Below are 15390 nucleotides of genomic sequence, written 5' to 3'. Positions count from 1 at the left end.
TTCAACTCTTAACAGAACTGAAGCTCTTTTGACTATCCCTAAATTGCGGATAATTCAATGAAGTTAAGAATTGTACTCTAAATATTACTTAACTGTATTCACTTATCTTAGTAATAGGTCTATAATAAAAATACAAAACAGCAAAAAAAAAATCTCAAATTTGCAGTTGCTGTATTTAAGGCAACTATTAAATCCCACAAAGATTAGTGAACCACTCCACTAATTAAAATTGAAGTTTTTGGCCTTCCCTGGTGGCGCAGCGGGTTAAAGCACAACACTGAGAAGCTAAAGCCACTTCCCATGAGTTCGATTCTGCCTGCCCCGGAGGTGACCTCATGGTGTGGCAGACCTCTCCTGACCCGCCCACTGCTCCCCTCAGCAGTGTACTTCGTCGATCGGCCTGTTCTGCTCCCCACTCTGTCTCTTGTGAAGCCTCTCACCGCCCCTGAGTCTCTGGCCTGTACCCCAGTTCTGTATGAATAAATAAATAAATCTTTAAAAAAAAATGAAGTTTTAATTGCTTTATTTGCTTATGAAGATATTGGTAAAATTCACTTAAACAATATAATGTTCAATGAAAGGAGTTTAATCTTGCACTTATATATATATGGATACACCCTATTTACAAAGGTATTTTTTGAATTTATAAAAGTCCTTTATTTAAGTGAGGAGGAAGACAATTTTAGTTTTAAGTCTACCGAGTTATACTTAATAGAAATACCATATTATGGTACTTAGTAGACAGTACCATATTATGTTATCAAGACCAATAAAAATAAACCTGTATTTTTAAAAATATAATTTTAAAGTTTTTATAAATAAAACTATATACTCTAATGTATATGCATTATGTAATGTATATGCATCTGGATAAAAGGAAATTTTTATCCAGACATTTTTTTCTAATGTATCTAAATGAAATATGAAACATTTTAAAGAGGGGAGAGAAGCCTGGTCTCACTAATAGAGCAATTCTCACTGATTAAAGATTTGCTTTCCTTATTTTATTAAATGTACTTCAGTGTCTACTTTCCACAGCACCATTTTGAAGTCTTAGACAATTATACTACTTTTATTTAAAAAAAAGAAACAAAACAGGAAAATAAAGTGACAATTGAAGCTAGAGCAAGAAGACAACAAAATTTATAAGAATGCCAATTTCAAAGACAAAAACATTTTCTCATCCAAGCCAGTCAAAATTTAAGTGCATGAAATTTGTATCATAAAATGAAAATTTTCTCTTGACTTGTACTCTGGTGATTGGAATAACCCAAAGACACTCTGCCAGAGAATTTCAAAAACAAAATCTGCAGTAAACACACAAACTTACAAATTCAAGGTGGTCTACCAGGCACTGCCAAGGACCAATTTAACATGCAAACAAAAATCAAAAAAGACAATTTGGAAAAAATTACATGTCAATGCTGTACAAACACTCCAAACATTCTCAGTGCTGTAGATTTCTCTGTGATCAGCACATTTTGGAAAGCTCAATGTGGGTAGTCTGCTTGTATCTTAAAATGTAAAAGAAAAAGAAAAACTCAACTAAGTCTAAAGTCAGGTGGGCTGCATGTACTTGGTGCAGAGAGATGGCGACTAGCAGGGGTAGGGATACAGGTTTGAATGAATGCATAATCGGTCTTCCAAAGCTGATGTACATAGTGAGGGTCTTTCACAAAACAACGGTATCAGACGTCCTGACATGTGTATCCTTGTACATTAGTTTTCTTTTTCCTTAGGACAAAGACTTTGAAGTGTAATTTTTATAACAAAGCTGAAGTCATGTTTTAAGAAGTTTTGGAACAATTTGAAAGCCATTTGGTAGTGATACTAAATATCCTTCAGCATAAAATACAAGGAAGAAGTCAGAATTTATCTTTAGAAATTTAAGAATTCACCCACCTTGTTAATATCTTATACTTAACACCGTTAACTTATAACTTAAAAGATCATTATAAATTACTGTTGATAAAAGTGGGTGAAACCCCTTATCACCACATAATCTATATCCTTCCCACTTTAATGACATGTTTTATAAAGCAATAAATCCACCATAGAACTTTGCACTTTACACAAGGACCTTATCTAACCACATGGGTCATGTGTCCCTTAGGTCTCAATCAGTGATAATTCACTAGGAATAGTATGAGCAACTGTAACGCCAACCAATCATTCTGAGCTTTGACATCATCTGGGCTGCAGGCTTATTTAGTGTGCTGCTGCAAGTAAGCAGCATTAAGATGATTAGGTCATGAAGACGCTGTTGTTTTCTCCCCACAGCTCCTTGTGTTTTTAACTTTATAGAAGTAAAAAATGTATGGAGGAACTTTGACATCTTTTCTTCTGCAAGTTACTGGAATAAGAATGAGGTAAGAAGATAAATGTTTCATATATAATAACTTTTATTAGAACACAATGAAACTGGGGTTTTTTAATTGTTGATGTAACATTACACGTAGGTCTTAAAATCAAGAGGAATTGATTGGAGAATTATTTCCTAATGAATATTACCATTTTTTTTTCCACAAATGGGTCATTATTAACACATGAGCAAAAAATCTGAGGTGGCAAAAGCTAATACTCCAAATGACTGAAGTTTGTTGCCTATTCTAGTAAGTTTCTTATTTCTAGAAATCAAGGTCTGAGTTTTCTAAACATGCATACCTACTGCAAAAATATTGTTAAACTGATTACAATCATCTGAAATGAAAAAAACTTCCTAGATAGCAAATGTTTCTAAATTTTTTCTTTAAGCTTAAAAAGTATCTGTATCTATTAACTAGGAAGAGGTTTTCAACTAAATTATGATTTCATACTATAGATTTATAAAAATATTCACTAAAATCAGAAATTGCTTAATACAAATATGAAAATAAAGTGAAAATCAACTGAAATCAAAATTATGGCAATTAAACACGAGTTTCAAATCCACTAGTCTTAACACTTGTGTATCAAGATTCTCCTATGAAACAAGTTATATTAAGATAACTTATAGTTCATCAAGAAAAGGCAGGAGTCTTGATATGCTTCCTGGAGCTATCAGTTGTAACAGCAACTCCATGTGGACTGTGTATCAATTTCCAGTGGAGATACTGTTACTTTTGGTGGTTACCAACCTGCTACAACTAAGTATAATAAGGCAGAATCAGGATAACCTCTCTTGCTCTAAGATAAAACTGAGGAATGCAAATATCCATTTGCTTGAGTCAAGTGTTATAGCACACAGAGGACCCAACACTGGAGAAGGACTACAGCCATCACTAAGAGGTTGTGTACAGGAAGATGACCTATGAATTGACAGACAATGTGGCCAAGTTTGTCTGTCACTTCTGTAGGCCAAATTCTGTATACTACTGCGACTTCAAAATCAGCAATCAATTACCACGAAGCAACAGAATGGTAGCTGCAGAGAAAAGAATCTGTAACCACCATGTAAACTACTAATTGTAAATAAAATGCAAATGATATCCAATAAAAACTGGCTTGGTTTCTCTGACAAACTCACATGTATTCCCCTTAGCTTACTGAAGAATCGTCCATGAAAGAATGGTCAAAGAAACTAGTCTGCTCTGCTTACTAATTTATACATCTGGTCCACCTCAATCAATTCAAGAAAATTCCCTAAAAGTCTCGTTCTCTAAATACTGAAAAGAATGAGAAGCAATGGCACTGGCTTAAGAACATTTCTTAAGCCATCTCAAGTATAATTTTAAACAACACTGTAAAATGATCTCAGCTTTAATTCTTTTTAAGTCTTAGCATAGTAGGAGTTTACAGATTCTAAATCATAAGGACATGAACAACAATATTCAGGCCCAAGAGTCTCAACTCCAGACTCTTGAGAGTCAACTAGCCTCACCATGCCTTTCTGGCCTGCAACCTCTGGTTTCTTTTCCTAAAACAACTCTTACTCCTCATGCCTACTGCACAGCACTACTTAAAACTCCTCAGTCGAGTATTCAAAACTCAATTCACCCAACCAGCCTTCCTGAGAGTTCAGCTTCCAGTTCTCACAAAACACAGGCTATGCTCACCCTCCTGTCCTCAGCTCCTGCTGAGCCCTCTACTGGCCAGTACTTTCTCAGACTTCCTGCCTACTCTCTTGTGCCACCTCTTCTGTAACAAGAGCTTCATGGTTCTGTGTTGTCCTGCCCTCTGAGTCAAGTGGCCCTTAAGTGTCAGATTTCCCTTGAGGGAATGACATAAGGTGTATTTCAAAACTGAGAAGAAACCTCAAAGGATACTGAGAACATACCTATGGCTTGACTAGAGGTAATTACACAAACAAAAAAAATCAATATAACACCCCCTCAAATACTCGCATTCACCAAGAATAGCATGTAAAAAACATCAATAACATCAAAACTGAAAAGCAGAACCCAGCTCCTCCACTGACACCTCAGAATTCCTGATGTTTTATCACCACAGGCATAGTAGGAACAATGAATCAAGGCAAAAAAGGAGCACTTCCGAGTTATCTACACTGAAGAAAAAAATGAAGCTGTGAAAGTTCCAACCTTGTGAAAGCTTTCTGAAATTTACATTTTACCCTCCAAAAAGATTTCAGAATAGTTTATTTAAAATACAACTGAAGGGCTTCCTTGTGTACAAGGGGTTAAAGCGCAGCATTAAGAAGCCTTTGGCAGCCACTGCAGTTCAAGTTCGATTCTAAACCGGACAGGTGACCCTCTTGGTGCAGCAGACCTCTTCTGTCTCACCCACTGTTCCTCCAGAAGTGTATTTCAGTCAATCCACCTGTTCTGTTCCCCACTCTGTCTCTGGTGACTCCTCTCCCCCCACCACGCACCTCTGGCTACACCCCCAGTTCTTGTATACGTAAATAAATCAGTCTTCTAAAAATATATACTTGAAGGGCCTCCCTGGTGGCACAGGGTCTCCCTGGTGGCACAGTGCTTACCGTCTCAGCACTATCAACCTATGGCAACACTGTAGCATGAGTTCTACCCATGGCCAAGAAGCTGACCCACATGGCAGCAGACCTCTCCTATCTCCTATCTCCCTGCTGCTCTCGTCAGCAGTGTATTTCAGTAGAAACCACGTACTATTCCCCACGTTGTCTCTAGTGAATCCTCTCACCCCCCACCTATGACCTACACCCCCAGTTCTGTATGCATAAATAAAGCCAATAATATACCTGAAGTTTAAGAGTCCACTAGTTTTCTAATTTTTTTGAAAAATGACAAAACTCACTTAAAAATGCTAAAAATTTCAGGAAGTTCTACCTGTTAATCAAGACGTCATCTTTTGTCTTATGATGAAAGACAGGAATTGGAACACCCCAAACTCTTTGCCTTGATATACACCAATATGGTCGCCTGTCCATCATGTCAAGCATGGAATTCATTGCTGATCCAGGAATAAACTTCACTTTTTTTAACAATTCCTGCAACAGATTCAAAAATCAAGCCTAGTGAAAGAAGGCAGAACAGTTTTTTCTAGTGCTCTAAGTATTTATTCTAATAGTTCTTTATTTTGGACACTTAAAGTCAGTGTCACATGGCCTGACCTCCCCTATGGGGAGGGGGGGAAATATACTCAAAAGAAAACAGATTTCAGAGCAAAGGAGGCAAAGTTCAAACAGGGCCACAAAGGACCTACAGAAATAACACCAGTAGCAGATTTCTCTTTTGCAGCATTTGACTAAATGCTTTATACTAATTTCCAAACACACTAAGCAAACTATTAATAACAGTATAAGTATAGTAATTACATTATACTCAATTCCAACTTCATTTCAATGTTATTCTTTAAATGCTTAAAAAATAAGCTGTTGTTTTAGGCTAACAAACAAGGGCTGTGATAGAACCTAATTTTACATTGTAGTGATTTAACATATAAAAAACACTCTCAAAATAAGTCACTTTCTATTTATGATCACTCTGCCTTCCCGTCATTCCTCCCTCATAACTGCCAATATTTGATTTCTGTCATCAATTATTGAAAATTGAACTGTACAAAAAAATGTTTGGTAATAATCACAAAAAAAAGTTGAACTATAGTAACTTCTTCTGATAAACTCTCTTCTCTTCATTAATAAAAACACTTTTGTTTTCAGACAATGTTCCAAGTTTCCTCACTCACCTACCACCTCACTACCGGATATCCTCCACCCCAGTCTTCCGTAGCAACACCTTCTGACAGAATGGAAACACCCACAATTCAGGTTGATTAATACTTGGTTTAAACATCTAAGATATGCCCACACTGTCTAGCTAAATAACTATTCCTTTTAAGTGGTAATAATAGCACTGGCATTACATTTTAAAGAGTCTTTATCTTTCAGATATACATGCTGAAGTATTTATGGAATAAATAATGCCTAAAATTTGCTTCAAAATAATCCAGTGAGTAGGGAATTAAGAGGCTGAGTGGCAGGAGAGGTGTAGAGGTTCATTATTATTTAAGGTGGGTAATGGAAGCACAGTCTTCTCCACTCCCACAAAGAGTAATAGGGGAAAATGTATATATAAGCTAAAAACATAATTTGGCTTCAGAAAATTGTGTGAGACTCAGATGTTCTACAACCCTTTAGTCTGCAAGGCTGGAAATGACAAGATTTAACATGTGCAGGGAAAACAGACATCACAGGAACATAAAAATAAAAGCAATGGCAGCAGAGTTGTCTATGCTATACAAATACAGTAAATATAAACTGTTATGCACAGACTTAGCCAGAGCTCCAAATTGCCAAGCCAGCTATGATAGTATTACTGTAGATGCAAGTTCTAAGTATCTGTCTATTCAGCCTGCTTAACAAATAGACTTTTGAGTTTTTTCATTCCAAAAAAGTTGGTTATGAGACACATGTATGGAAAGAGTCCAAAAATATGTTTATTCAGAACACCAGTACTTTCCAAAGGGACTGCAACTTCAATTTGAAAGAGGGAAAGATTTTAAAAGTTATTAAATACCTATTTTGTGCCAGAAACTGTTATGGGATCTTCTATTCACCACTAATATCACTTACATATAGAAGAGAAAACCGAGGTTAAACTACTTGCTAAACTCAGTTCTGTCCCAAGCAGCTTTCACTAAGTACATTCAGGAAGTCATGCAAGTGCTTTAACCACTAGCATAATGAAGGCATGCACATCCAAGGTCATTCCGAGCTGAGATTCTGTGAATCCAAAGCCACATTCAGTCCCAAGACACAGCTCCAGCTCATCTGCAACCCTTTCATACTGAGGGAAGGGTTAGCCCCAGTAGAAGCCCCACATACCTTGGCTGTAGTCTTAATGTCCATGATATTTATAAACCACTGCTTACTGGCACGAATGACCACTGGTTTCTTAGTTCTCCAGTCATAGGGATAGCTATGTACCAACTTTTCCTCCTTCAACAAATTCTTTGTCGCTTGAAGCATCTTTATAACTTAAAAAAAAAAAAAAAAGCTCATTAAATCTTAGACACGGTGAAAGTTAAAACACAAATCCCAGTAATGCTCTAAACTTCCAGAAGTACTAAATCTGTACCAGTAGATAACAGATAACAGTTAGGAGTAGCCATCAGGTATCAAAAGCTCAACTTCCTGGCATACAAAGCAGGGACGAGAAACACTTCATCAAGCTACAGATAAGACTATTACCACGACTCTTCAAAGGAAACATGAGCAGGATATATATGAAATTCAGAGTCATAACCATTCATACCATAAATCTCAAAATGGTTTTTGTAATCCAGAAGAAAGTAAAAATAGTGGACTCACATTTTTTCTCAAGAAAGATACGGTGTAGTCCCAACCCCTAATATCTGCGAATGCCACTTTATTTGGAAGGAGGATCTACGCAAGTTAGATGCCATCATTGCAAGGGTCCCTTAAATTCAGTAGCTGGTGTCTATACTAAAGGAGGGCTACTCAGAGACAAAGGACAGGTGGCAACAGAGTCAGAGTCTGGAATTAAACAGCTGTATACCAACGAGAGCCAGAAATGCCAGAAGTCACCCCCAGCTAAGAGGTGGCAAGACTGGAGCCCTCCACTGGGCTGCAAAGGGGGCACAACGATCAACACCTCCATTTCAGACTTCTGGCTCCCAAAACTGTGAGAGAATGAATCATGCTGTGGTGAGTCATTCAACTTAAGATAGTTTGTTACAGATCCAGGAAAATAATATCCCAAATCTAATTAGCTTTAGTCTGGACAGAAAATGTATGAGTTGCTAGGTCCATATTTAGGCAGATAGATGAGTCCACGCTTCGAGGAGGCCCAAGAAAGTAACACATAGACCATGCTGCAGTCAGTGATTTACAATAGTCAGAGAAGGAGCAGGGAGCACTGAGAGGTAGTTGGCATGTAGTCTCAAGGCCTCATCTCCCCTTACTGCTGATTCTTATCTCCGTAGTACTAAAACATCCCAACTTGCTTAAACAACGGGAACAACTTCAAAGCAAAAAAATGAAAGAAGTCTCAAACTCCATTTTAAGCTATGAAAGTATCAGGTGAGAGAAGCATCAGCCCAAGTTACTGCTGCTGTCTGTCAGAAAACACACACAACAGCACCACATACAGTACTCACCCACATCTGTTCCCTCTTCAAGGACAGCTTTGTGCTGAAGTTGAGGACCTGCAGCCTCTGTGAAAACGCCCTCTTCATCCACTAAACAATCCTAGCACAGGATTATTTTAGACAATTAAGAATCAAGATATTTTACCTTATCAGATTATCTGGCACAATAACATACACCAAACCTCTCAGTACTGTTTTTCACTACATTGAAAATGTGAGTACTACGTAGATCAGTAAAAATTTGTGAATTTATACATTTAAATTACTGAAGGCAAAATACCTTATTAAAAGCATACACCTGAAGTTTAATAACAAAAAATAATATACTAGCATCTTTTATTTGGTCACTATTAAGTTCCAGATCTATGGCAATGATTTTGTTATAAATTATTATTCCATACACTATAATGATTTTGAGATGCCCCTGTAAGTACAAAACTTGCTATGTAATTGCTATGTGTAAAATAGATTTTGAGAGGGAAGCGCTGAAAGTTCTTTTCAAATATTAAGTTCACTAGCCACTTTTCAGAGATTAAAATGAACTTCTCCAGGTTACTGAATTTTTAAAAGAACAAAATTGCACCCATTGGGTATATATTCTTCAATTTTAACTTTGCATTGATTCTGTGCCAATTCTAGAAAATCTTTCTCAATTAGCATGAATTAATGAGGCTGTGAGTATTGAAAAAAGCCTAAGTATTTCACCATTTAATTAATATGACCAAATGATTGTTTGGTAAGTAAAGACATTAGTATTTATCATTTTCATTCAACAAAAGCAGTGATTGGAAAGGAGAAGGATTAGTACCGTGGATAAGCTGTGTTGAGCTGCTACACTGTAATCCTCCATACCATGAGCTGGGGCTGTATGAACCAATCCTGTTCCTTTTGTCATGGTCACATGATTTGCAGGTAAGAGAGGAGACACTTTATCAGGAATTAAAGGATGAGCACAAGTGCCATGTTCCAAATCTACACCTGTGAGGAGAGAAAACCACAAGCACTTTGGATGGCAATTCTGCTTCTATTAAGAGAATAGGTGAAAAGTACAAGATCTCCCTGGTGGTGCAACCGGTTAAAGTGCAGCACTACAAAGCTACCACAGCCCCTTCAGCACAAGTTCAAAACCCTGCCAGGGAGCTGCCCCATATGGTGCAGCAGAGCTCTCCTGCCTTACCCACGGCTCCCCTCAGCAGTGTACTTCAGTTAATCTGACTGTTCTACCCCCACTCTCTGATGAATCTTCTGACCACTTCTGGCCTATACCGCAGTTCTGTATGCATAAATAAATAAATCTTAAAAAAAAAAAGAATAGGTGAAAAGCACAAAATCTGCAACAAGAGGACTCAGATTGAAGCTTCTCTTTTTACTTGCTTTATGGCCTTCAAGAACCTGTAAAATGAATAGTTATGGCTCCTACCTTGGAGGTTTGCTGTGAGGATAACAAGTTAGTGCATTTTAAGTATTTGAAGGCACTTAACACAATTCCTGCCACATAGCAAATAATTTAACAATTATTATATCAGATAACTCAAATGAGCTCAAGAAAATTACTAATTTATGCACAGTCATACTTTTTAGAATGTAATGACAAAGAAATTACTAGGTCAACAAATTAATGACCAGCAGGTTCTAATGCCATCTCTGTGGGAACTCATTGCTTTACGTAATGTTACCCTAAAAAGGGTAGACTTAATAAAATTATACCTAACAATGACTGCATTCAATACTTCATAATACTACCAAACAGCTACCACTATCCCCTATTCACAATCAGGAAATGTGTAGGCAATTTGCTGTCACATGACTTAGAAGTTGTTCAGTCCAACTTCTAAGGTAAGTATGACTCCAATGTTCTATGTAACGCTAGCTTCCTTTAATAAGGCATCATACACATCACCTATTAATTTTTCTACATCATTACTATTTCTCAGCTCAAGTCTCCTGGAATTCCATAAATTATTCTTCATGTGTTCTAAAAATAAGTTTCAACTTTGAAAGATTACCTGGCTCCACCCTCTCTGGTGGTGCAGTGGGTTAAAGTGCAGCACTGTGATGCTGGCCATGGCCTTTTTGGTGGCAATTTGAGGTGCCAGGGAGGTGACCCACATGGCACAGCAGACCTCTCCTGTCTCGCCCACTGCTCTCCTCAGCAGTGTACTTCATCAATTTGCTTGTTCTGCAACCTGCTCTGTCTCTGGTGAATCCTCTCACTGTCCCTGTACTTCTAGACTTACCCTAGTACTATATGCATAGATAAATAAATCTTTAAAAAAAAAGAAAGAATTACCTAGCTCTACCTCTTCACCTGACAGGAGGTACTGAATCTGTTTATACTATCTACTCTAGTAATTCCGGCAACTTAAACTGGCCTCTTATTCCTCACATCTTCCACAGAAATCATTCCTTTTTTTCAACCCTGAAGTATATTTTTCACAAAATCTGTATAGAAAAATTTCACTTTCCTGTCCCTTTTAGCTGATAGAGCAGTAAAAATACATAATCTATTCATACTTCACCACAACTATTCAGAAATTCACCACAAACTTTAACATTTCACAGTCACACCTGTTGCTGATTTAATTTTGACTAAATTAGCCCAACAGGTAAAAAATTTGAGAAAAACCAACATTCTCTTTTAAGCAATGATACTGAAAATTCCTTCCCTGAAACACATCACAAGTTCTCTTTGCTATTTGACTTGAAATTTTATTACCAAGAAATCCTAGGAAATCTGCAGGACACATTCCCTTCTGGAAAATTCACAACTGTATTCAAGAAAACTGCCAGTGCTGATTTTCAGAGATATCTACGCCTTAGACTTATAAGCAAGACTAGTCCTCATTGACTTTATGCTGTGCTTTTTACGCATTTTGTTATAGAAACCAAAAGTTTGGAGAAAGTTCAGGAAATTTAATTTACTAATATTTCTTGAGCTAGATCCTGTATCTACCATTTAATACTGTCCCAATTTCTCAACAGTTCTCTGAATGATAATCAATTTATATTTTCTAGAAAATTTACCCCAAATATTCCATTTTAGCTGCTTGACATTTCTATTGCTTTATTAAAGGAAGCTAGCTGTCACCAGTTCATTTTGCCAGGACTGAGAAGTATATATACTCCTCTGTAATGTGGCGCCTCAAAATGGCAGCCCAGTAGTCTCTGTACAGGAACAACTGGAAACAATTACATGTTCTAAAAAAACAATCTCAAATTTAATCTTATTACTCTCAAAAACTTTGTGAGAATGACACCCAGCCTCTGTAACACCTAATGCCTTCTGCGCTAAGAGGTAGGAGAGGTCAGAGTTAAGAAAGAACAAAAATACACCTTTCACAGAAAAATGGTATTTTTGTTAAGACTATTTAAACTTTCAATTGGCTCTATCTGAACTAATTCACTTAAAGGGCTGCTGTCCACTTTTGGATATCTCTGTTCATGTGATTTTTTTTTTAAATATGAAACAAAATTTCATCATCTCTAAGGATCAAAAATAATTTAAAGTGTCCTTAGATTTCTAAAATTTTGCTTTGAAACCAGTCACTATTGTAGAATTCCCAAATTATAGTTCATCAAGATTTCTTTTGATATATGCAGTTTTCAATACTTTTTAGAATTTATTAAAATCATACCAAAAAATATTTATTTCACTGCTCCTTTAACTAAATCAAAGATCATTTTGATGGCTAAACTTTGAATAAAATTTTGCAAAGGACAGTTGTACTGGGTATTTGCCAAAAAATTGCTTTAAACCTGTTTTGACTTTGTGTTCATATAGGTTTTGATTCAAAATTAGCAATGTTTAGCAAAGTACTACATTCAAATCAACCAGTATTTTGATGACTGTAATGGTCAGAATCTCTATAAATTCTCACCTGAAAATGTAGAAGTAACTTCAAAAGTTGTTCCCAAAGCAGAAGCAACACTAGCCACTTTATCTGCAGCCAGTATGTAGAGGGCTCCAGATTTTGAACATTTCACAACAGCGTAACTAAGTAAAATTTTAAGGAAAAAAATTAATGAATGAAAAAAGACAAAGAATAACTTTTTTTTTTAATTAGGAAAAGGGGAAAGATGAGCACCTGTGTGGACATGGGGGGCAGGGAGGAGAGTTGCCAATGACAATATTTTAAAGGTTTACATCATTTTAGAAAAGCTAACTTCAAAGAAGTTCAATTTGATCCCTACAGTTGTTCAACAAGAGCTAGAGTTTAGGTCTTAAATGGAGTGCCCTGAACTCATTAACTAAGTAATAATTTACCAAATTTTAAGAAGACAATGAAGATTAATTAAATTCAAAATGATTAAAATATGGAGGAATAAGTCCTCTCTGATTAAAACAAAGATTGCAACAGTATACCTACTCTGCATCTGGCATATAGCAAACGGCCTGATTGGCTGGAATCGTCCAAGGCTGGGTCGTCCACACTAAAATACTGATAGGAGCTGAACCATCTAGGAAAACAAGTTCAAGTATGTCAGAAAAATGCTAAAGCCCCCTAACTTTAATAAATTCAGGTGACAAAAATATCTTACCTGTAAGGGGTGTCAACTTAGGGGAAGGTTTCAAGAGAGGAAATTTTACATATATTGAGCGACTAACATGCTCAGGATTATATTCAAGCTCTGCTTCAGCTAATGCAGTCCTAGGGTTTGAAAACAGTAAACATAAGTACTTAGAAATACTTACTATTTGACTTGAAATTTTACTACCCCTCAGATCTCCCCCTGAAACTACCAAAAACACATAAATACCTTGATGAGGGAGACCAAAACACAGGTTTGTAAGATCGATAAATCAAGCCCTATGAAAGACAAAGTTAAAACATGAGTTGGAATTTTCTAATATACCATTTAATTTCTAATACACCACTGAAATGAAAAAAAAAATATGACATTACCTTATCATACATTTGGTAGAAAATTCTCAACTGTGCAGCTTCATATTTTCTATCAAATGTATAGTAGCAATTATCCCAATCTGCCATTACTCCCCAACGAATAAATGCTGATTTCTGTTTCTCAATGGCTGCTTTAGCAAATGATTTAGCTATAGAAAGGAAGGAGTTTTCAAAAATGAATAAATTCAAATTCTTAAACATGGCAGAGATGCCATGTTCTCTAGATGCAAGGTAGTATACAGTTTAGACTTTACTATTTATTAAGAAACTTTTATAAGTTTAAGTTGTAAAAGAAGTCATCTATAACAAATCCTAAGTTAACTAGAATTTCAAAAAGTAAAATTTTGTTACCATCTTCTGTATTTTCCAGACTAGAGCTTACATTCAGAGAAAACAAACAGGAATAATTAATCCTCATTATTTCTGTAACAAAAATAAAATTATGAACTAGTCAACACACATGCTAAAAGCATGTCCAGTCTAAGACAATAATATTGTTTCATGAGAAAGTAGTCTTTAAAATCACATCCAGAATACAATTACACATGTAAACAGGATTGCTCTCTGATCCAGTCCTTTAAAGAAAAGAATTACATGAGACTAATTTAAAATATACATATTTTACAATTTGCTTTTGGTTTGGCACCTGACATAGGCGAACAGCCCTAGCCTGTAAATAAACACATTAATCAAAGTAGTAATTTCACAAAACAAGATTAAAGAAGTGAAAAATGCACTTGGAAATGCTCACGCATCTTTCCTTTAACCTCTAAATTCTCACTAATGTCAAAGAAACAAAACCTGAATTTTCTTTCCATAAAATTATTTCCAACATTTCTTACTGAAGTCAAAAACAAACACAAACCACAGGACACTGAGAAAGTTCTGACTTTTTCAAGAAACCAGTGTTAAATACCACTTTAAAAAAAGGTGTTATTACCTTTCTCTCTAATTTCCATGGCAGAAAGACCCTGGGCTTCGCCTCCAAGCTCTGCTAAGACTTTTACTTCAATGGGCAGGCCATGGCAATCCCAGCCCGGCACAAAATGCACTTTGGAACCTCGCATCATATGGTAGCGGTTGGCCACATCTTTCAAAATCTGCAAAGATGGAAATGATAATAATCATCACTCATACATGAAATATGTGCCTTCAATTCATAATAAAATGTTCTAAAAATCATTTTAGAACATTTTAAGTCCAACTCTACAATGATTTATATAAAATGGCCTATTAAATTTAGCTCAAGTTCTACAAAAACACAGGAGTAACAAATATTTTAATCTTTAGAATGTCATTAACTCTTCCCTCCCCAAAGGAAGTAAAAGGATAAAAGATTTTAAAGTGAAACACATATGGCCCAAATTAATTTGCAAGTCAAGCTAGAATAAGCAAATAAGCAGCTGATACTGCCCTTTTAAGAAATAATCTCCTAAATAAGTTAAATAAGTACAAATAAGTCAATCACAAATTTGTTTTATGAAGTTACTATGAATAATGCAATAATTAGTTACATTTTGCTAGGAAGTGGTGGAGGATCAATGAAGAATTTAAAGTGCAGAGTTTGCAATATCATGGTAAACACTGTCACCAGTTTGCTTTTCTTAGTTCACTGTTGGTACCAGAGGCAGAAGAGCCTTCTGAAAAATATATTACTGTTAAAAAAAAGAGTAGGAGAGGTCCCTACCAGGCAGTGCGATTGGTAAGGACGCAGCACTGCAAGATGGCCACAGCCACCTCAGTGCAAGTTAGATCCCTGCCCCAGAGGTGACCCACATGGTGCAACAGACCTCTCCTGACCCACCCAGTGCTCCCCTCAGCAGTGTACTTCATCCATCTGCCTGTTCTTTTTTTTTATTTAAAGATTTATTTATTTACTTATAGGGTGAGAGGATTCACCAGAGACAGAGTGGGGAGCAGAACAGGCAGATCGACTAAGTACACTGCTGAGGGGAGCAGC

General features: G+C 36.3%; 1 protein-coding gene across 1 annotated transcript in view; it reads right to left on the bottom strand.

The window, feature by feature from the left end:
- IARS2 (isoleucyl-tRNA synthetase 2, mitochondrial) overlaps window positions 1-15390 on the bottom strand; it is a 37779-nt gene that overhangs the window by 17545 nt on the left and 4844 nt on the right. Inside the window, exons 3-12 of the mRNA XM_004685445.2 lie at window positions 14371-14530; window positions 13431-13579; window positions 13285-13334; window positions 13066-13175; window positions 12894-12984; window positions 12405-12520; window positions 9335-9504; window positions 8536-8626; window positions 7241-7392; window positions 5244-5404 (exon numbers count right to left, since the gene is read on the bottom strand). Of these exons, the coding sequence (XP_004685502.1) occupies window positions 5244-5404; window positions 7241-7392; window positions 8536-8626; window positions 9335-9504; window positions 12405-12520; window positions 12894-12984; window positions 13066-13175; window positions 13285-13334; window positions 13431-13579; window positions 14371-14530 (1250 nt within the window). The remainder of the gene's footprint in view (window positions 1-5243; window positions 5405-7240; window positions 7393-8535; window positions 8627-9334; window positions 9505-12404; window positions 12521-12893; window positions 12985-13065; window positions 13176-13284; window positions 13335-13430; window positions 13580-14370; window positions 14531-15390) is intronic.

Source organism: Condylura cristata, unplaced genomic scaffold (assembly GCF_000260355.1).
Source record: "Condylura cristata isolate star-nosed mole 26May11 unplaced genomic scaffold, ConCri1.0 scaffold00018, whole genome shotgun sequence".
Lineage (NCBI taxonomy): Eukaryota > Metazoa > Chordata > Mammalia > Eulipotyphla > Talpidae > Condylura > Condylura cristata.
This window is presented reverse-complemented; position numbering and strand designations above follow the sequence as displayed.